We start from the raw sequence: 23,607 nt of genomic DNA on the forward strand, positions 1-23,607 counted from the left end.
TGCTTTAAATGAATAATTTTAATTTTAATCCCTTTTTATATACATTTTTCAACATTTCAAAATGAAGTCAATTTGAACTGAAAAATGAAAATTCACATTTAGAAATTTTGAAACAGGATATTTCAATAAGTTAAAACCTTTTTTTCCACAATATACTTTTAATGGGAATAATAAAGACCATCCATTTTCACAAACAGTGCTGCTCTTGCTGAATAATACTTCAAGTAATTAATTTCATTGAAAAAACTCTCAGTCAGGTCAAATGGCAATATACACTATCTTCATGATAGATAGAAAACTATAAAAAAAATAAACACTGTTTGCTTAAACACTCATCAGAATTGCCTTGCTTGCTATTGTTCTTTGGCTTTTATAGGCATTATTGCTCTTATTTATCACTAATAGTGTTGAAAAGAAATGTATGTCACCTAGTTAGTGGAAGACAGGAAACTTAAATCTTTGGAATTTTCTTTTTCTCTGCAATGGGACTAGTCAGAATACAAATCAGATTATTTTTGTTGGCATGTTGTTGACTGCTTTCATAAGAATTATGCTTACATTTCTCGAGTATATCTGTAGCAGGTCTAAACTCCCAAACACACAAGAGACTCTTGAGTCTTTTGTTTTCATTTATGCAGGAATGAGAGGGACACTAATTTAAGAAATCTGCACTGAAATCCTAAGTTAATTTATGAACATGTCTCCAAAACTGCTATTTTTCTTAATATAAATGTACGCTGCTAGGGGGGACTTTGCCTAGGTTTAATCTCAGTCTCTATGGAATTTGTTGTATCATAACTGATGCCTGTCTTATGCATCTTCTTTCCAGTTTCAAAGCAAAGGACTAATGCTTTTCCCCTACTAGCTTTTTACACCTCTTTGTTTCACCTAATTTCTCTTTGTAACCAACTTCATACACCATTATCATAAACTCATTTTCTCTCTTGTGGACAGCAAGCAGAATCACTTTTCTCTTTTACCTTAAATTAACTTCTGCTTCGAGATTTCTCCTCCTAAGAATCCAAATCCTTAAAATGCAATAAAAATCTTCAATTAATGGTGGATATTCAGTAGGGTTATTTTTAGGCTCTGTCACTTTATGGCAATGGTTGTAATGTTACAGGAGGACAGCAAGACCCTGTTAATTCTTTCTGAAGTTTTACTTATTATATGTGTGTGTGTGTGTGTGTGTGTATATACACACACATATACACACACATATAAAAACCATATATATATATAAATATGTAGGTATGCTTGACACATTCTTCATACAAATACAGAGGAACAAGAGCAGGCTGCATAATGTATTTTAGAGAGAGATAATTGCTGTTAAAAAGAAAGCTTTCAATGGAATTAAAAGTCAGATGTTTAATGGCAAATGCCTAACTTCATGGAGAGATATTATTGTATCTTAATGAATAATGACCTATAAACTCATCACTTTATGGAATTGTTATTTGCAATATATACTGAAATAAAAATATACATTTTATAATTTTTCTTTTGAAGCTCAAAATTTAGGAAATGTTAGATTAAAACCATAAAAATAATAAATCTGTTATGCCATCAATCACAAAACTAAAGAATTTGAATATTCCTTTTCATGTGCAAAATATTACTCCCATTTCAATGAATGGCATAAGCTGAAGCTTCTATAAAAATATTCATAGTAAAATACAGCATGAATCTATACTTACATTTAATCAGTTTAGAAAGATGCATCCAATAGTTAGTCACTGTAAAATTATTTAGAATCAGTCAATCTTACCTCAGTTACTGCTGAAGTAACAAAAGTATGCTGCAATAGACCTTTGTGAACTGAATGGCATATTTGCTCTCATCTACATAAAGCCCTGTAAATAACCTACAGGTTGTTAGTCATTACTTAACTCAGCATCCAAAATGCTCATTTTAGCTCTTCCATATTAATACATTATACACAGAATATTTTAATAAACCATTGACAACAAGATGCATTTTAAGCAATGTAAAGAACAGTTACAGGAAAAAAAAATTGACTTCCCACGTAAAGACCTTCTTAGAATTCCCTCCACTGAACATACAAACCCCTCTGAAGGAACTCAAAAGTCTTTAATGGATTGTCTTGGGATAGATCAGCAAAGCAGAACTCAGTATCTAACATAAGGTGCTTCCTGGCCATTGGTGTAGTAAAGCATCAGGCAATGTATGAAATCCCTGCGCTGTTTTCATTCATCTTCCTTCAGTTGGCAGTCACACTGGCTTCCTTCTGACGTAGTCTTTCTTTCTGTTAGAGAAAAAAAAGAGTTTTATTTTAATTCTTGTCTATAATTTTCCATCTCCTCTCAAGTTCCGAAGAGCTTTTGGTCTAGAAGATGAAGAAGTAAGTCAGTTTCAGTTTTCTTTAATTAAAAAATGCTTGGAGCACTCAAAGAAGGTTTAAAACTTTGAAACACATTACTTACTGAGTTTGCTTTCACTACATACTTGTCAAATACTGTGTACCTTTAAAAATACACATCTGTGATGACCACTGCAGCTAGAGAAAATGAAATACATTAGACATTCATGTGACTCTAATACCTGCTCATGTCTGGAATGGCTTCTGCTGACATAAGGGCTCTAATTTAGCATTAGCTAGATGATCTTGCTTAATGACCTCTTTCCAGGCAAGTGCAGTCATTCATATCTGTGCTGCCTGACCTGCAACTGATATGCTCTGCTGGGAATGGAAATAATACCCGGATTCCTTCATGTACATTTTCTTCCCTTCTCTTGCCTTCTAGAGTTTGAGAAATGCTTGTCTAACCTATATGCCTTGCACACAGATAAAAAAATGAATTAAATACAGTGCAAATGATCAGCTCTCTTACTGAGTTGTATCAAAAGCACTGGTGTACAATAAAGAATAAATGGGAATTTAATCCCTTCTACCACTATTCCACGGAGAAAACAAGATTTTTAAGGTTTTGAAAAAATCAGACACTCCAGCCATTGGACAAATATACCTAGTGAGCTTCTGCACTTCAAAGCATGGAAGAAAATACAAGAGACTACAGTGGAAGGGAAGAAGAAAGCACAAAAGCAACTCTTTTTGTTATCTAAAATAGCAGAGCCATGCTTAGGCACAATTGAACTAAATGTTGAACATAGCTGTTGACTACCAAAGGGCATAAGCTTTAACATTTCTCCTTGTGAAGAAAATCACTCTGCTGCATTCAAACTAAAACTACTACACTCTCCAACAACAGCAGAAACCAGCCATCATTTTGAACGACAAGAACGGTGTCACAAAACTCCTTTGGAATGTCATACTGAAAACCACATCATACCAGGCTAGCTGTAGGATTGATTTTCTTCGTTTCAACTTTCTTCTCTGCAGTTAACTTGCTCACTGATTGCTGAGCCACTTTAATTCTGAAACAGAGAAAAGGAGTCATTAGATTTGATGAAATGAAAGGTATTCTGGCTCTGCTGGATATATACTTTGTAAGAAGCCTCACCAGTAACTTTTCTTTGGGCACATTCGCCCAACAAACACTACTATTTTAAGGCACTTAATGAACTACCAAAAGTAGATCAAAGTACATTTTCAAATGGAGAAAATCAAAAGCAAAAGGACAGCCTGTCTGTATTGCTCCTTGATAATGTCATTGGAAAAATGATTTCTCTCTTCTTGCAGGATCTGGATTTTATGTAGTATCTTTCCCACCAAAAAAGCTGTGCTATCAAGGCAAAAAGATCCTCCTCTGAAAAAAAAAAAAAAAAAAAAAAGAGCTAGCTGGCTTACTCTGTTGTACACACAGAATATGCTATTTTAGCAGGCCATTTGTCAGGCTATACATTACATTTCCTCTGAAAACCTTGAAATGAAAGCATCTGCCAGTTTTCTTGGTAATGTTTTCTGTGTTGCTTTGGATGGAACTGACTGACCAGCCTCACTGATGTGGCAATAGGAGGTGCAAGAGGTTCTTATCTCGGGACAGTTAAAGCTGTCTTGTGTACAGCAGCAGACCAGTCTGCCAAAAATACTGTAGAGATAAGGGAAAAGAAGAACACATCTGATTCCTCTGCTTCTTGCCTTTTACTCTCAGGGTCTTGCATACAGAACCTTTCCTTCTGTGGAGATTTAACAAGAAGAACCAATGAGAAGTTTAATCAGGAGGAAGAGGAGAAACAGAGAACTAAAGAAAAAGGGACTTGATTCTCCTTGTACAGACTGGAAAGTGCATAGGAAATTATGTGCTAATCAGTGATAAAAAGGAAATAAAATTCTTGGCACTCCTAATAGAGGATCTTTTAGGATCTTTTTAGCACCAGTGCTAAATGCCTCTATAATACTGATGGTACATTCAACTACTTTAAATTCTATATGCAAAATGCAAGAAGACGGAGGTCGGGAGTGAATTTTTACAAGCAAGGAGAACTCAGTAAATCAATTTTCAGTAATGTACAGCAAGTCAGTCTTTTACTAGAAGCAACACAATTCTTGGCACTCTCAAACTGAAAAATTCTACTTTCTTCTCCTATTTAACTTTTTCCACTGGCAGAAATAATTGCTACGGCCAGTCAAAAAGCATTTAAAATACCCCGTCCAGTTCAAATCACTTTTGACACACTAAATTTTTGAGGAATTTTGGAAGAAAAGCAAAAAGAAAAGTGGATTATAGCTGCAATTACTGATGTGTACTTCCTTGTTGTAACACTAGCAGCAAGCTGGATTCTTTTTAAAACACAGAACACATTCATATGTCCATTACTGTCTTTATCAATGCTGGAAATGTTATCAGTGTTGGAAACAAAAAATTTCTTCTCAACGTATTTTAGAAGCATGTACAGGATAATTCCTGGTGTTGTCTCACTTTCGAGTGCTTAAGAAGAGGAGAAAACAGTTACACTACTTTGAACTAAACTTACTATTTATTATATTATTATAAATGATTACTCTGTACATTTTTTAAACACAGCTGGTGTATTTTTAGAACTTAATTAGTGTTCCCTGTTTCTACATGTAAACAACTATGTGACAACACACCATTCCATCCCTTTATTTTTGTTAATCTGCACAGGATTAATGCAGGATGACTGCATCCTGTGGACAGCATGCTATTCCTCACAGCTACAACATTTATGCAAGGATGATGATGAATTTCAAGATGGTTTTCTTCTCATGAGAATCACGCCAAGTGCTCAGCTTCTAAACTCTTCCCTATTTTGAGCACATTTTCTATCTGATCATATTCTCCTTGGTTCTAGAAGTGTTTTCAAATAGTTTTCCAATGTCTTGAGTCCACACTTTCCCCCAAAGGTAGAATTACAGGGATTACAAACTTTTAGATTTAAAAAGAGAAGATTATGCCTGCCACTGATACAGACCTAGCTCTGTATTATATGGCATATTTTCACTATTTCTAGGATATAGTGATGTTCAAAAATAGAATGAAAGATGGAGCCAAACTTTCAGCATGGCCTATTGCAAAAGGAAAAGGGGTAATAGTTTTAAATGAAAAAGCCAATTTAGATTAGGTACAAGGAAGAAGGTTTTTACAATGAGGGTGCTGAAACAGAATCAAGCCCTGAGATGGAGGGCCACAATCTACAGGTCACAGTCACAAGGACAGTTTCAGATAGAGAGCACTGGAGAGGACAGAGAGACCAGAAGGGATGACAGAATAGCTGAACCACAACACAAGGGTGACTGAGCACTGGAACACGTTGCCCAGAGAGGCTGTGGAGGCTTCCTCACTGGAGATATTCAAGAGCTGTCTGGACACAATGCTGTGCCATGTGCTCCAGGATGGCCCTGCTTGAGCAGGGAGGCTGGACCAGGTGAGCCACTGTGCTCCCTTCCAAGCTGGCCCATGGCTAACTGAGCAAGCAGTTATGAGGCCAAAACATTACGGAATGCAGCTCACTCAAGCCTTCAAATCTGATGAGCTGCAACATGGATGTGTTCAAAAGAAATGTTATTCTCCTTCAACTGTGATCGAAAGAAGTCAATGCACCTTAATTAATAAAGAAGATATGGTGTCAAACTGAGTGGTACTGCACATTAGCACACAATATGGAAAAATATTGAATTAAACATTTAACAAAACTATGTATTTTTAAATATGGGAACTATGAATCCAATACTGCATATGTACCCTTACTATAATCTATGGGAATGTAATTGGCTTTTTCCTGACTCTATGTGGCAGGTGGTGTCTTCCCCTGTAAACTGGATGAAAGCCAAGTCTCAAATTAGAAGTGATTAGTGAAAAATGAAGACATTATTTTTATTCAAAACTATTTTCATTCTGTACCTAGGGATGCAGAAACCTGATCTAAACATAAGGCTGTGTTTATTATAAAGAAGCTTCCTTTGTAAGCTCAGGAAAATACGTTTTTTCCTTACAGGAAAAGATATTACCAATCCAGGGACTAAGTAGATAAACTGATTATCATTTTCACCTCTGCTTTCCACTCAAGTCAGACAGATGGCACACTCATCCTCTGAAGCTTCCCAGTTAGGAAAACCAGAATCCCTTGTAAATGAACCAATTGCTGTTCACATATTCATGTTCTGGATCTGTTATTGTGCAACAACAGAGACCAAATTATCTGGTTTTCTCTCAGCTTCTGAATAATCTGGAAAATCCATTCTTTTTGCTTCTACAGCTCCTTTCATGCAGCTGGTGGGTTATGTGGATAGCTGAGGGTTAGGAAATAACTTGGAATGACAGTTATGTGTCACCTGAGCTTCCCATGACTAGAACTTTAAAAATCTCCCATAAAACTGCTTTGGCATAGGGAAAAGTTGTGCAAACAAAATTTCAGATATGGGCGGAAATGAACAAGCGGAGGTAGCTACAGTCAACATCAACTGTTCTATCTGGAGCCAAGCTGCATACCCAGTCCAGACCCTTAACACAGCTGAACAGTGACTTCCCTTGGGACAGTGAGAAATCCCCTCAGCTCACATTCCTTTCATGTGTTAAATGCCTTTCTACTCTCAGTCCTATTTCTGTATGCAGCTCATAAACTAAACTCTAGTCATAGCTCCATTTCCTGAAAAATGTTAGCCTGTGAAATAAAACAGGTGAGATTTCAGTATCAAAATTTTAGAAGACAGGTGTTTGTGTAGTACCTGGCCTGGCAGATGGTTTTACAGAGTACCTGACTGGCTTTAAAAGAAGTCTTATGCCAGATTATGAAGTTTAAACGTAGCCACTTCTATTACTGTGTTGTACAATACAACTTCCCATCAAGCCTTCAGGCCTAAATCTTCCAGTAAGAACTTGGCCATTACTGATCAAATCCTTAGATTGCATGAAAACTAATTGTTCACTAACTAAATTAGTAAAATACAGTAAAATGTATGTTGTCAGTGGATTTTGTCATTAAACCTCAAATTGCCAATGTTTGAAATGTTTCTTTTTATCTAGATGTACTGACAGTGGTTTATATACAAAGTTATCTACAAAGTAAGTGAAAAATTTCATCTATGTAGCAACAAGGAATAAGATATTAATTTTTTTTTCTTTTAAAAAAGTTGATGCATAAGAAAAACCAATAGGAAGACAAGGGCTGAAGAACAAAAATATACTTCAGTTCGTCTGAGATGGCCACTGGCAAATATTTAGGACTATATAAAGACAGCTAAAGCCTAGTGATAATCAGCAGAATGCTTTTGCAGCTGGGAACTCTCTTAATGTGTAAGTCCTTCATAGATTTTGCTAATATAATTTTGTGTTGCCACCATTTAGAAGCAATGCAAGCTTTTACCATCTGTAACATCTTGTGACAAAGTATTTCTGTTTTCAAGATGAAATATATAATTCTGTTCATTAAATACTGATCATGTCTTCTCCAGCTATTGAGACAAATTTTGGTTCTGTTTTTGATTTCTGAATTCTGGCCTATTTATATGCAGATTCAATCTGAAAGAGATTATTTCATCCAGTACAGTAACCATTGTAGCAATCTTATCCTTGCAAGAGTCAGCAGTGAGCTGAGTTAAATTAAGAGCAACAATTCTTTTCTGTTTTAATTATTTCATATTTGAAGGGTAACAGGCATAAACATATTATTGTAATCTTTGTCACATTTATTTTGCAAAACATAATCACAGTTTGTGATGAAACTCACTTCAAACTACTAGTATTTCTTCTGTATTTATACTTTTTCCTTATTTCAGACTTGTCTAGGACATCCTCTTAAAATATTATTTAATATGTATAATGGATTCAAGTTGTTATAAATATGTATTTGTTTTGGTTCTGAATTCATAGACATGCCCACTGCAAGTAAAATTAGTACTTTAAGAAAAGGAGGTGACAGTGGAAGTATCTGCAATCCACCTTGCTCTAAGTACTTTATTGCCAAAAACTCAAACATTTCAGTCTTCAATTCATCAATTCATTTGAGTTATCATCTCAAAATTTCATACACAGAAAAAGCATAAAAGCCGTTGCTGTACCTGAATGCATACATGATGTAAATTATAAAACTGTCAACAACAGGATTTTGATTCAAAACAGCACCAAAAAAAAGTTTCCAACATTAGGTGCACTTACATTCAGCTGTTTGTCACAGAGGATGTGATTGTCAAAGTAAATTTTATTTCATTGTACTTGAATTCTGGTATTGAAGTGAAAGTAAACTGTCATCCTATTCCTATCAGATATATGGTTTGGAAAATAGTTTTTATTTTATCCCTATAGTCATTTAGATATCATATATCATATCATATCATAGTTTTTTATTTATCTGTAACTCCATCTTGCATTCCCAAATTATGTGCAAATTTTGTCCAGGAAAGAGACAATGACTCAATTATATTTTGCAGGCAGCTAATTTATTTTCATGGTGAGGTTAAATGCAGGGCAGCTCAGCTGAAGTGTTTCCTCTAAGAAAAAGGTCATTGAAAAAGTGTCATTGAAATCTCATTAGATTCCTACAGTTGTCTTACATTTGGCAGCCAAGCAGCTTTAGACAAAACAGGCTCTTTGCAGCTGAGACTGTCATTTAGTTAAAGACAGCACTCTTTTTTCCTGAAACTCAAAGATTTTAAAGATGTCTGTTATACAATGCAATGGAGTAAGTTTGGGATATAAAATTTTAACTTTGGAATCCTAGATCTTTTGAACTATTTTTACTAGTATTAAGTTTAACCTAATAAATTTTTAATAATTCCTTTTATTAATGATCATTCTGTCCATGATAATCAATTTTTTATGTGTCATATTTATTGAAACACAAATTACAATCCACTATTAACGTTCCTATGTAAATGTAATTAATTAGCTAATTCCTATACATTTTACATTGGGTTTCTTCAGCTCCTGAAATCTGAAAGGTGGAATAGGAAATATGTTCACATAATGATATCAATGCCTGAGTTTCAGAACTTACATTTGCAATTACTGACTTACATTGATGTTTCTTCCTCTTTAAAACTTCCTTCAAAACAAAATAAGGGTTCATAATAAAAATGTTCTCTTTCCTTTTTTTAAATTGAATTGCAATCTTTAAAAATGCACAACAAATAGTGCATCCAATTAATTAGCTAGTTAAGGAAGACAGCTGTCCATTCCTGTCATTCTAAGGTTTTTAGTTACCAGTGTGTACAATGATTCTTCCCTTGCTTTCAAACTTTTTTGGACAGCAGTTCATCAATTGTTCGTTTCAGACTTCGTTAAACAGGACCCTTAAATGATTAAGACTTTACAAGACATTTTCAGGTGATGAAAAAAGCTTTGCCATCATTCCAATCTATTGATTTCACTATGTCCTTCTTTTCAGTTGCGCACTACAGAACAATTTAGAATGGTGAAAATAGCTCTTCTGTCATTCTAATTGACTATTTACACAAGGCTCCTCATTTTAACAGCTGAATGAAATTTTGATGAATCCCCCAAATCTGAATGTAAAGGGCAATGAACTGTCCTTCTGAGACTAATGAAACTTTGTAAAAATAATTCGAAGTGAGCTTTGAAGAACAGTCTATATGACCCAGAAAGTGTCAGCACCTAGAAGTATTACAGTAACTGCTGCTCTGCATTCTACTGGTATTGCTTTACCTGGAACAGGAATAAAGGCATCTGTCAGAGGAACTGGTGATATATTTGTTCTGTGTTTTTATTTGTAGATTTGATTGATACAGCTATTAAACCACAAGAAACGGTCACCTCACTTAAGTATGAAAGCACACAATATAGCAATCTACTTACAAAGATTTTGTAATTATTGTATTAAGATAGTTAAGAAGCTATGTATTGTTAACACTTCAAATCGATTTACTTGAATGGATCATTGTGTACCATTAGCAAGGTGCTAATTACATAAAAAAGAAAGGTCTGCATGGTCTGGAGTTTTTATTCTCAGGCAGTTAACTTCTATTCCTCCTAACTGCTTTTGGAACAAAAGTAAGTCATGATTCAGCAGAAAATATATCCCTGAGATGATCTCTATCATGACCATAGCAATATGCTTGGTTTTTTTTTTATTTTATGCAGTTTTTAACATGTAAACCAAATTTGCATATTGATTTAGATACAAAGAAATAAAAGATTCTTTGTAAATGTTTGCATTTGTCAGCTTCCAAAAAAATCAATCAACAAATGATACAAAAAGCTACAACTATCACATGTTTTAAAACTGTAAGATCTATAAAACAATGGTGATAAGGTTGATAAATCCAGAATTCATAACTTCTACATCTAGTCCTTCAAAAAACCTACTTTATAGGAACTGAAAGCTCCACTGATTTGAAGCAAAATGGAAAATATAAGTGTAAATGAGTGTTCCACTTTTGCTTGTTCTTTTAAAGACATTTTAATCTACCTCTTTGTTAATTTGGTATAAACACCTGGATTTAAATTTCATGCTGAAAGTAATTGCTCCATTCTTTTCCAAGGAATGACTACATTACCACTCTAGGTCTTTTCAAATGAATTGCAACATGCTGAGTGTGATGAGATTGTAGTAGAATTGCTTTTTTTTTTGTGTAAAAGACTTAAAGTTTCTTTAAGAAAACCAAGAAAATAATTGAAGGTTTTAGGTTTTTGGGTTGTTTTACTCTAACTAATAAAATCAGGAGACTGTTGTGAGATCTAGCGGCAAGCAGTTTGATGTCCTCAGCAGGACACCAAAACTCAGAAGTAGTGCTGTAAATTCAGTGTGGGGCTTCGACACTGTGCTAAGTGTGGCCTGAATCTCTGGGGCTTCTCTTTGATGCAAGTGCAGTATATTAACTGGAAAAGCATTCACTTTTATTTGTCTGTACTGTCTGCGACAGCAATATCGCCTCATTTAGGCTAGTTCAACATGAAAATGCACAGAGAAGCAATCTGTTATAAATTAGCACAGCTCTCCTTTCATTTTACTAGCTAGTAATTGGAAGGGGTTACAAAAGTGTAATTTATCAGATTATATGTGTTTATCTTTTTGTGGGGACAGCATGCCTTTGGTGAATTTTCCTACGCACCCTGAGGGAATAATCTTTCCTTGATGTCCATTAGATCTGAAAGAAAACAATGACGCCTGTGAAATATAGGAGTATAATTTGTTGGGTTTGAGAAGCAGCAGTTTCCCAGACATCTAAAATGGTATTAATGATTTTATTAGAACCTTACCGTTCCTTGGAAATGCTTTTGCTCTCTCGTTTCCAAATGGTCTTGAAGTCACTGCAGAATTCGTACCACACCGTGAAAACGTAGTTTGGTGTGATCTCCTTCTCACCAGGCTTTGGCTTTATCCCAAAGTATCCCACTGTTTCTTCAAAGCTGCAAGGCAGGGGGAAAGAAAAGAAACCAGTCAACACATAAGCCCACTGGGGAAACAGTTTCTCTGATTCAGTAGTCAAGGCTGGCAATTACCATAACTTCTCCTTAGCCTTGGAAATCACAGCGGCAATTCTAAGTACAACTAACCTTCCAACACCCACCTCTTTTCTAGGAGGGTAACTTACAGATGCACGAGTCACAACAGAGATCTGTCACACTGGCAAATCATGGGTGTTCAATTATAATGAGAAAAGCTTAACTTCTTGCCTTACAGGAAATGCTGTAATATATTTATTTTATTCTGCTGAACTTCATCAAGACTCTATTCTCCCATTTATTTTTACTGAAGGACTCTGGAAGAGCCACACACCAAGTCAGGAAAAAATCTCTAGGTTTGACTGAAGATAGTCTTCTAGTATTTAGGGAGAAATGGGAGTAGCAACAACCAAGCCACAGACAGTGCCAACAGTAATTCTGCAAAAGTTTTACTGAAAATAATCTCCTTCCACATGTGTCAATAAACAATTAATTTTAAAAAAAGACACTGCCAGCATTTGAATACTTTTAAAAAGATTTTATAATGTGGCTGTTACTGAATTACTATACAGCTGGACATTTTCAAAGTATTCTTTTATTACAGACAGTAGTTCCAAGAGCATTTTAACTGATTGTGCATTTTTAACCTTTATGACACTGCTTTGTAAACATAAAATGGAACAACTCACATAACTAGGTACTTATATAAATAAAAGTATGTTCACTTTTGTTAAAGTTGAATCCCTTTTCTCTGCAAAGTAGATGCAACAATCCTGCATTGGTGATATTTATTAAAAATAATGCTATAATTTAAAAGCAACAGTAACAACATATTTAAAATAAGTAATATTTCCTGGAATAATAATTTTATTTAATCAGAAGAAAGCTATATTCTTCTTCAGACTTGCAAATAGGTTCTTAATCTAAACACCGGAGGTGTGAATCTTGAAAATAAAATAAATAATTTTGAAGACCTGTATCGAGTCTCCAGCCATTCAACTTGTTACATGAACAATGGATGCAGCTTTGGCATCTTTCTTCATTTATATTTGCATTGCATGTTTTCATACAGAAATACAAGGTTAGGCCCAAGATTTTTTGACTTAATTTGAAATTAAAGCTCTTTAGTTTGGTTTGAAGGATATAAAGTATTCAACAAAAACTAAAGATATTATCCAAAATAAAGCAATATATGCTCCAGCTACCTCACAAAGAACCTTGGATTTTATCCACATGAGCCAATATGCTCTGGGGTTTTTTTTTTTTGACACTTTAAAGATAGAAACCATGCTGTGCAATATCCCATACTGTTCAAGGTAAGCTATTAAAATAACAGGTTTTTTTAATCCTCATAAGTGATAACCTTAACCTTTTACATTTCTTGCTAGGTTTTTCATGAAACATTTAACTATATTTCAAGTTAATTGATGTTCGATATTTAAACAATCAGAAAGAATGTGTATATAAGGCCATAACACTCGGAGTTAATGGGTCTTGCAGTGACACTAGGAGGAGAAACAGAAAAATAAATAAACAAACAAATAAAGCAAATACTGCTTTAAATATCTGTGCAAAACGCTTTTGTTTTCAGACTCTAAAAATACTAAAATACCTTAGTCATAATTATGTGGTTAAAACCATTTATGGTACTGGGCAATGCCATGTGCATTACATTCACTTGGGCCAAATACTCCTCAGATGTTCACAGCTCTTTCACTGGGATAGCTTCACCAAGAGCAGCAAGAACAGAGACTCTTCCCAGGTTTGCTTCATGTAACAGCAGCCCCAGGTACATTGTGCACTCTTCTACCTAACAGAGCCCTTCGCCATCCCTGCTGGAGCATACAGAGGTGGGATCCTGAAATCCTGCACCATCTTTCTCTGCCTTCATCCTGACACTTTGCATCCTCTCTTACTTTCTTCATCAGCCCCCATTAGCACTCCTTTGCTTTCACCCACGTTAATCTGGCTTCCTGGGCTACTTTCTGCCTTTCTAAAGTAGCAATTAAAAATACTGAATATTCAGTTAGCAATTAAAAACTCCAAACTCTGTGTTGGACAACTAATTCCCTAAAACAGCTACAAACTGGGTGCAGCTCCACACCCTGGAGAGTCTATTCTACTCCAGAAAGGCTACAAAGCAGGTAGGATAGGAAAGAGCCTTGTGCCAAGGAAGTTAGGTTTGCAGCTAAGTAGAGTCAGTCAGAGACTTGAAATGAGGAGGTAAAGCCCCAGCTGCCATCAGCCAGTTGTTCAGCCAATATTTAGGGATCTTCTGCAAGCAGATGGGAGCAGCTCTCCTAAGACTTGAACTGCATTTGGGAAGTGCCCTTTATCTCCCTCTTCTTGACTGCCTAGGAAAACTAACTGAGGTGTCTCGGGTGGAGTGAGTACGGACTGTGAAAAGTACAATTAAAATCCAAACTACCACAGGTCTGCCTTCAGTGACCAGGAAGAAAAAATATTGATGGGACAAAAAATTAATTTACTCCAGTTTATTTCTTGAAGGTCCATAGCTAAGATGGATGTTTCACTCTCACAAAACTACAGTTTGGTAAACAAAATGTATTATAGTAACATTAACTTATTGAATATTTTACTATCAATCTATAAATCGATCTCACTTTTTCCATACTTTGACTCTTTTGGCCTAAGTGAGGCACAAATATTCAAGCAATAAAAACACTGGGATTTCAATGGCTTCTTAGGCGACCGAGTGCTGTATTCTAAGTGCTCATAATGTCCAGTGATGATGAAATACATTTTTATGTTCTAAAGTAGTTAATCAGTTATCTATCTTTTCTATAAAAGCCTTATTCAGTTCAATGCTGATAATTATAAAAACCTCAAACACAGTACACTGTTTGGATAAAAACACAAATTAAGTTTTTCCTGGAAGATTATGTAAGAGTTTTTCAGGATACATATTACTTCTATGAAATACAGATCCTTTTTGCTATTTAATGTAATTCCTAAGTTCAATAATATCTTCGATCAAAATAAACTGTTAAAGAACACTAGCAAAAATCTTACCATTTTTGAGCATGTTCCAAACTGTTCTCCTCTTTTTTCCGTTCTTCTTTAGCTGCCAATGAGAAACATTTTAAAGGTATAAATAACTGTCTTACTGTTTTAGAAACCCCACAGGTTAAATATTTCTTCTTTTCAAAACTGCACAGTTTGTATAGTAAACATAACAAAAGTAGGAAACACTTGCTAATTTTCAATTTTTACATATTTCTTGTATACAATGAATGTTTCTTCTGTACCAATAAAATGTATTGGAATTGGAAAGTAATTTAAAATCCATATAATAATATATAGTGTTAGGCATAATTTGAATAAAATGTGAATAATTAAACTTCACTTTCAGATTTTTTTGAAAAGAAAATATTTTGTGTTTGTTTCTTTATTGTTGCAGGTCAGAACTTATAAATTTAAATGTGTTTCTGCACAATAAATGACTGGAAGTTCAACTGCAATTGAACAGGTACCAAACATAGTTAGCACAAACTGCTCCTTAGAGCTATCCCATTTTGTTCTGGAAGCTGGAAAGTGAAAACACATGTAGTAGGTTTTAAATGTATGGCATGTACATGATTTTTTTTGAAAAATCAGCCAAGAATTTAAAATATGGGTAGTGGATCTGAGCCCCTCTATTACAGAATGCTCACATGAACTACTTAAAAGGATTTGATTTTCAAAAGATACACATTCTCTACTACTGGAAAGGTTTCCTGACCTGGATACTCAAAGCAAAACCATTAGTTTTTGTTGATCAAGTCTTCTTAATATAGAAGAGCAACTTCAGCTGCAGCAGAATACCACCTATATAAAATAATGCTACTGTTGAAAAGTCATTCCTACTACATATTAAAATAATCCTGTAAATGGTAACCTTAATATAAACAGAATTCAGACAATTTTTTATACAAAGATAAAGAACTTTATCTTTTTGCATCTCAGTCCACAGGAGTGCCTGGCTGAAGTACAGTTACAAACTTGAGTTCACAGACAAGGCCATTGAGAAACTGGTCCTGAACAACTCCATTTCATTATAAAGTGACTGACAAAGAGGTTTTTACTATGATAGTTTAAAAGGAAAATAAAACTTGATTGCTTCAGCACGTCTGCTGTTAAACAAAACAAGTTAACCTCAACTCATACATTTCCCTGCCTTGGGTAAGTGTGTTGGAGATATTTGTTCCTATTATTTCAATGTGGCCAATAGCCAGAAACAGTGTTGTGTGCCCTTTGCAGGGAAAGCAATTAATTCTATATGATTAGGTTCAAGACAGCTGCAAGTGAAATATATAGGGCAGCTCTGATTTATCCCATTCACCTCAGGGTCCCAAAATCTGCCTAAAGTTAACCCAATATACTTAATTCATTATTTTAATTTTATACCTTTAAAAGTAGAAAACACAGGTTGGCATTCTACTGATTCATAATGATATAAAATTAATTACACAAGCTGAACTATGCATAAAATTGTACAATTCATTATTACATTAATAATTTCTTCTTGGTTTTCGAAGAGATGGAAGATTAAGTACGGCAAATTTCCCAATATAGCTACATTCCCAGCTACAACAGAAACAGTATCTTCAGGTCCCTACCCATGAAACACAATAACTAACTAAAGGACAATATGTTTATACATTTATAGTTAGGTGGCAAGACCGGATTTACTGTTTTTAATCTTGCAAGAACAGGATAAGGAAAGATAGTGGAAAGAAGTTTAAAATTTTATACAAAGTAAAAAAAATGTGTGACTTTTAGGAAGAAATACACAGAGTCTACATTAATATAACAGTGTTTGTGTACCAATAAAAGGCAAATCAGGAAGGAAGAAAATAGCTGTATTATACGGCAAACAGTATTTTCTGTATTTTTAACTGTAAACACGTCCACCCAGGAATTGTTTAAAAGCATTTATTTGAAATTTATATGTTGAGACTTGTTTAAAAAATAAATGAACAACTCCATGTAACAAATTCTACAATGTGTAAGACAAGAAACTAGAGCAATTCTCTTATTGTCCATAAAATTTCTAACTAATTTTCCACTCAAAATCTGAAATATCCTGCTCTTTTTCTCCCCCTCCAGAACCTGCAGTGACTACCACAATCAATGCTGTCAGTATAGGTTTCCATGAAACAATGTAATTTCCTCAGGAGAGCCTTCAAAGCCCCATAGTCAAGATACCAATCCTTACCTAATTTGTGGAGTTACTGAAGACAATTCACATGAATTACATAAGTGAAAGAACCTTTTTTTTTTTATTTATTTCTCTAGCAACACCATATTTGCTTGCATAGGATTTGCTTTTTGCAGAAGTGGAATGATGTAATCCGCCCACCCTTAGACCACGTGTTTGATTTCAGTTTCATCAAGTTAAGACTATATTAGCAGCCATATCAGACTGGCACGGGGATTCATCCAGCCTAATTATCCTGCCTCCGGCAGGCACCGAGACAGGTGCTCAGTTAGAATTATGGACCAGGACAAACACACTTCCCTAAGTGAACTCTCTGCCTCTGAGATTCTGTAGCTCATACAAAATGTTTCCTGCATCAGTGGCATTGTAATGTAAGCCTCAATGGATTCTTCTTCAAGAACCTGCTCATTCTTTGCTCAAGCTTTTAGAAGCTTTTTAACTTCCAGACCTGCTGTGGCAAGTGTCCTATAGCCCACTATAAGCAGCACATTTTGTTTGTTTTGAAATGGACGCCTGATATTACTCTTGTATCAGAGAAAACCTGACTGCAGTGAACACTGCAATATGGTGTCTAATGACATGAGCTTAGTGATTAGGATGCTTTTGAAGCAAATTTCCTCAGTATTCCCCACTTAATGAGCATTGTTATGGTTTGCAGGTAGGTTTTGGTGCTTGTAAATTAATTTCCATTAAGAGGAAACTAAACAGCAAGCTCCACAGCAAATGGACTCCAATATTTAATAGGGAAAAAAGGACTAAAATAAAATTTGGGCCTTCAGACATCTTTAAATACATGAGATGGATGATCTAATTAATTTGCCTTATGAATAGCATATTTGTGATGACTTCCTTTTACTGAAATGCAGATGTCAACATGAAGATTCATGATCCTCTAACAGTTTAAAAAATGAAGTAGTATTACAGTGAAATGGTAAAAAAACTCTCCAATTTATTCTTTCTAAATATTCTACTTTTTGAGGATGGAAGAGTACATGAAACACTATATTGAAAATGAGAAATTACCAGAAAAAAATTTTTTTACAGGTCTAATGTATGCACAGCAGCTTCCAGTTACAACAGAGCCAATACTCTTCATGCATCAGGCTACTATGAAACAGATCTCTTAAGAGCAAAGGAAAGAAAATACTGGATACCAGTACAGACTGAAAACTGAGAAGGTCAGTAACTAACAGTGGCAACAAGAGAACAAGGATGCACTAAGAAAAGTGCAGGGAAAGACGAAGAAAGACAAAGAAAAATGGGTAGCCACAACTACACAAAAATCTCTCAGTTAATTCTGCCCCTCTAGTGAAAAAGTCTAGTCATTGAGTCTGACTAAACAAATTTTCTGGTATTTCTCTCAGACCTTAAATATATGAATGCACTTAAGAATGTTAACTCACTCAAGTGTATTGATTTAGTTGGACACATTACAGCTTTTCTTTTGTTTTTCAGTATTTTACTACTTTCCTAATTGAAAGATCTGATGCATAAAGTTTTTACAATTTTTTAAAGCATTTTGGAGCAATGAAAATTTCCACAATTACAAGAAAACTTTAACAACTACCCGTTAGGGTGGAGATATCAGAACTCTTCATTTTATATTCCAAGGCCAAGTTCCTGTGATTCAAAAATACATGCTTTAAGAACTTTAGGAGACTGCTTTGTAAATTACAGTGTTTTCTGCATAGGAAAAACACCACCCTAAAACAAGCTATTTGATTTTTTTTTTCCCTTGAGGAGGGAGATATGCCTTTTCTGACTCATGTCTTCCAATCAATCACACTTAAGACAGAATCTATAGCAAGACATAGACAAAAAAAAAAAAAAAAACCAACCAAAACTCAACCTAAAAAGTAAACAACAAAACCAACCAATGAACCAAAACAAAACCCCTAATGACATTCCTCTTGGAGCTTTATAAATCCTGGACAGAGACTGTTAAAACAGTGACAAAAGGTTATTATGACATTTCTAGTCTCACGGGAACCCACCTTCCTCATTAGTCAAAACTAAATCTCTTAGGTAGGCATGTTGAAATGTAGCCAAAACACGAACCCCATCCTAGAAACATAGTATACCCCCCAAGAGGTTATCTTTTCCCAAGGTGAGGAAAGTCACATTCTATGACATTATCAAGGTAGGAGAACAAGTGACAATTGACCTTGTTTTCTCAGTCTTTGTAAAGCATGAACCATGCTTTGAAAGCATTATCACCATTTGAAAACAGATCCAAATCTCTTAGATATTATCACTGGTGATATACTTGGGTATCAGAAGTTGAACCCAGAAGGCTCCCAGGCTAGAAGTGTAGTAGATCTATTTCTACCCTCAAGTACAACTGTCATGCAAGAGAAATTGTTTAATTAACCTGTTTAATCAGGGATTTTGGAGAATGGAAGAAAAACCTCAAAGGTGTCATAGGTGGGCAAAATGACTACAGAGGATCATCAAAACCTCTGCAGTTATGCAGTTTTTCTGTTTCTGAACAAAATTCTTGATGTGTTCAAACTACTAGCACACTGCACTACGGTTGTGCTATGATCAGCAGGATTAGAGCAGGATGAAATAAGCCTTCTTCGGTTTTGATTTCAATAGATCTGTTAACACGGAAAATTTTTGAACAGATTAAATTTTTAGAAAATGCTTGACTCAAGCCATATTGACCTAAAAGTAGCATGATGGAAAACAAACTTTTCGTAAGGATGCCCTTGCTATACATGGCATTTCTTTGAGCTGCAAAGAACGACCACAAACAATCTCAATCCCTTCCCAAGGCCTGCTATGTTAGAATCACTATGGGTTAACTGTGGCCAGTAGCTATGCACCCCACAACCACTCACTCACTTTTTCCCCTTCCCCCTCAGACAGACAGAGGAGACAACAGGAAGAGCAAAAGTGAGAAAAAACTTATGGGTCAACATAAACACAGGTCAACACATGAAGAAAAGACTGAAGCAATGCAAGGGCAGAGTGATGCCTCACCATTTTTGGAGCAATGCTACCTCTCCCAAAATCCTTTCCTCTCCTTCTTCATTGCTGACCATGGCATTATATGCATGGAATGCAGAGTTTGACTCAGCCATCCAGGTTGTGACCCCTTCCAATTCTTGCCCACCCATGCCTATCACTGAGGGGACAGAGTGGGACAGAGAACACCCTGACAATGTGCAAGTGCTGCTCAACAATAGCCAAAACACTTCTGTACTATCAACACTGTTTTAGCCACAAACCCAAACCGCATCTCACACCAGCTGATACGAAGAATATTAACTCCATCCCAGCTGGACCCAGTACAACAGCACACAGCCATGGAGAGAAATCACACAGCCATGGAGATGAGTCCTGAGATTTAGACAAACTGGATAATTTGGCTGTTTAAATACATAATAATCAAGACTATAGTGCTTTTTTAAAAAATTATAGTAAAGGTGTCCAACAACTTGTAAAGGTGTCCAACTTTCAATGTCCAGCATGTTAAACAATCTGTAGTTTTTAATGCAGTATGAAGCTTTATAGTTCTTGCTGATGATAGCAAAGCCAACAGCATGTAGCTAACAATTCATTAAAGTGTTCATAAGTATCATCAACACCCATTTAATCTTTTTATTCTTAGTGTAATCTCACTGTCTAGAAAAAGACTGGGCTCTACATAAAAGGCCAAGAATAGAACACATTAGAAATGTTATAAAATAATTTGTATTATATAACATGAGAAATTGTATTTTAATACCTGACACTGCCAGAATCTGCTTTCTTGAAATGCCAATTTTAAAGGAATGGAAATAAAATCATTAGCATCTTCCAAACAAATTTAAAAATGTCAAGTGCAAATAAACAAGTATTAACAAAAATCCACATATGAATGCAAAAGAACATAGATTCAGAAAATGGATTGTCTCAATTTTTTAAAATTTTGAAACCCTGGAAATATATTGCTTTTTAAAAACATGGTATGACTAACAAGTGTGAGTCTGGGTGCTCAGTATGAAAATTGGGGCCTTGTAATTGTTAAAGACATGGAAAATAATTTTCTACTCTAGTGTCATATGCTACTAAGATGAAGTTTTTCATTTCATACAGATTGAAACTAATTTTAGAACAGTTTTACTTTTTGAAAATATATTATATAATAAAGAATTTAGCAGCAGAGGGTATAGAAGTCCTCAGAAATTAGGTACTCAGAGTAAAAATAATTCTGCAATTTCAGATATTTATACTTTTAATTCTAATTACTGAGCAAGTTTTCTGAATAATCTTAAATTTTTCACAAATTATGATGCTTCAAAAATTCTAAAGGAGTTGTGTATCCTGATCTAGGAAGAGATATTCTTGAGAAACATCTGTCTAGAGCTATACATAAAACCTGAATTTTCTCCTACTTCTTTATTTTTATATTGAGTTACTTCTAATACAACTCTGTATTTTGGGAAACAGTATTATTTTAATTCAGTTCTAAACAAAAGAATTCTTATTACTTAGTTAATTCCATGTATAAACATAGCAAACATGAGAGAATACTCCAGTGTAAAACATTTTCTGGTTTTTTTTTGTTGAACTGTATTAAATTTCAAATTTGAATATGAATGCAAATTATTTCCAATTACTACAGTCCACCATCCTCATGCTGGTGCTTTTTTGCCTTATAAAAATGCTGCATTTCAGAAATAGTGAAAAAAAATTATGTTCTATACACAACTTCCTAGCAAATAATTTTCTAATATGTATTACTTGATAAACTGTCTTTAGCCAGTTACGAATTTCTAATTGGTAGGCTTTATAAACTCATGGAATTGAACAGACAGCCTGGGAATTCTATGGAAGTATTTGACTGTATGACTAATACAGTTTTCTATCATAATGCAAAAAATCCCCACATAAAACAGTCCCATGCCCATGGAGAGATTTTTCCTCTAAGCTTTCAGTTAAACAAGAAGCTCTGGGAGAATGGAATCAATGAAACTTGGGTCTACTGTGGGTCTGTACTTCAGCTAGTTCCCAGATGGATTCATTAATGTTTAATTAAGGGGTGAGTTCACGGTACAGCCTTGCTCTCCCTGGAAGGCTAATAGGGTCACTCTTGTCTATTTAGCCAGGTATTTTTATTGAGATTTTAAGAGCTTAATATCTCAGGATCTCTAACCAATTTTGACCTTGTCACATTTGGTAAAAATTGGACAATGCATTAAAAATTATTGGCAGGGGAATATTCAAAAAGCAGTGTGATCACATGAGCCTTGTTTCTTTTATCTCTTCTTTAAATGAAAATATATCACATTTTTAACATGGAATTTGGCTATGCCTTTTTTTTAGACAGTTTAAATACTGGTATAGACATCTTAAATCCTTTCAAAACAATCTTCAGAACACTTGCTGCCATGAGGTCTTAATCACCCTTCCCTGAAACAGTTCTCACAAGTTTATTTTCCTCTGCAGTGGTGCAAAAGTTTTTTTTAACTAAGAAACCCACATCCAATGATGTGAACGTATAAATGTTCTTACAGCACAAAGAGTCTCTGAGCAGTCTTGGAAAGCTTCTTAACAAATAAATATCCCACAAGTTACCAGGAATATAAGTTGTCAATCTGTATGTTAGGTATGCATCAAGAAAAAAATCAATGTTTACCATACAGAAATTGTTAAATATTAGATTCAGTATTTTTAATGTTATGAAAACACAATGAATTACAGACACTTGCACACACAGAGAGACACACAATACCAGCACAACATGCTCAAGCAACACATTCAAGAAAGTGTTTATTATCATAGGTAATAAAAAACCTAGGAAATTATGTTTTCTTTTTAAAGTGATAATGCTGTCTATAAATGTGCCAGAACAAAGTGTTGAAGGTCATTTTACCAGAACATTAAAGCTAACCATGAAGAAAAAAAAAGTTATGTTTATTTTCATAAATTTTTTTATTTCTTAAAATGTATGTTTCTTGGTATGATGCTTCTATTGTATTTTGTGAAAGAAGATTTTTAAACTAAACAAAAATTAGCTACCATACAAAAGAGTAATTTTTTAATTAAAACTAGGACTAACCCTAATCTTATTTTCCTTTTTTCTGGAGGCATTAATTAGAAAAGAAGAGTTAGCATTGCATTTTCAATTTTATTCATTCAATTAAATTATTTGAAACTCCATTTTCTTAAAATGTAACCAAGGCATTAATCTCACATTCTTCCACACTTTGGTGATCCAGATAATAACTATTTTTTAAAGCATGTTAATACTCAGCACTAGAAAATATATTTTCTAATTCTACTTTCTTTCTAATAAACACCTGTAAAGTTGTGTTTTAATTCCAAGATTAATCTCTGACTACATGTATCTAAAGAGTATACGGAACTGAACAATTAGTTCTAATCCTTTCAAACAGAACAAGGTTAAATCCAATCTCTTCTGCGTCTGGGAAAACTAACTATCCAGATTATCTGTAACTACAATCTCTTTTTGTAAGCAGAAGTAAAAATTTTGAAGATTGGCCCATTCTTATACCAAGGACCATATTTTTAAATAGCTGAATGATTATTGAAAGCCAATAAGAAGTAGGTCATCTCAAAAAAAAAAAAAAGAGTACTATTCAGGAAAAA

At 34.6% G+C, this 23,607-nt stretch overlaps 1 protein-coding gene across 6 annotated transcripts in view; it reads right to left on the reverse strand.

Moving 5' to 3' along the window:
* Window positions 1–23,607, reverse strand: part of FMN1 (formin 1) — a 168,468-nt gene continuing 144,861 nt past the window's right edge. For all 6 annotated transcript variants that reach the window (XM_014267834.3, XM_026793155.2, XM_014267824.3 and 3 more), the window contains 4 exons: window positions 14,820–14,871; window positions 11,601–11,750; window positions 3,315–3,399; window positions 1–2,269 (listed from right to left, as the gene is read on the reverse strand). In XM_014267834.3, the coding sequence (XP_014123309.1) occupies window positions 2,225–2,269; window positions 3,315–3,399; window positions 11,601–11,750; window positions 14,820–14,871 (332 nt within the window). In that variant the 3' untranslated portion in view covers window positions 1–2,224. The remainder of the gene's footprint in view (window positions 2,270–3,314; window positions 3,400–11,600; window positions 11,751–14,819; window positions 14,872–23,607) is intronic.

The sequence above is a fragment of the Zonotrichia albicollis genome, chromosome 6 (genome assembly GCF_047830755.1).
Source record: "Zonotrichia albicollis isolate bZonAlb1 chromosome 6, bZonAlb1.hap1, whole genome shotgun sequence".
Taxonomy (NCBI): Eukaryota; Metazoa; Chordata; class Aves; order Passeriformes; family Passerellidae; genus Zonotrichia; species Zonotrichia albicollis.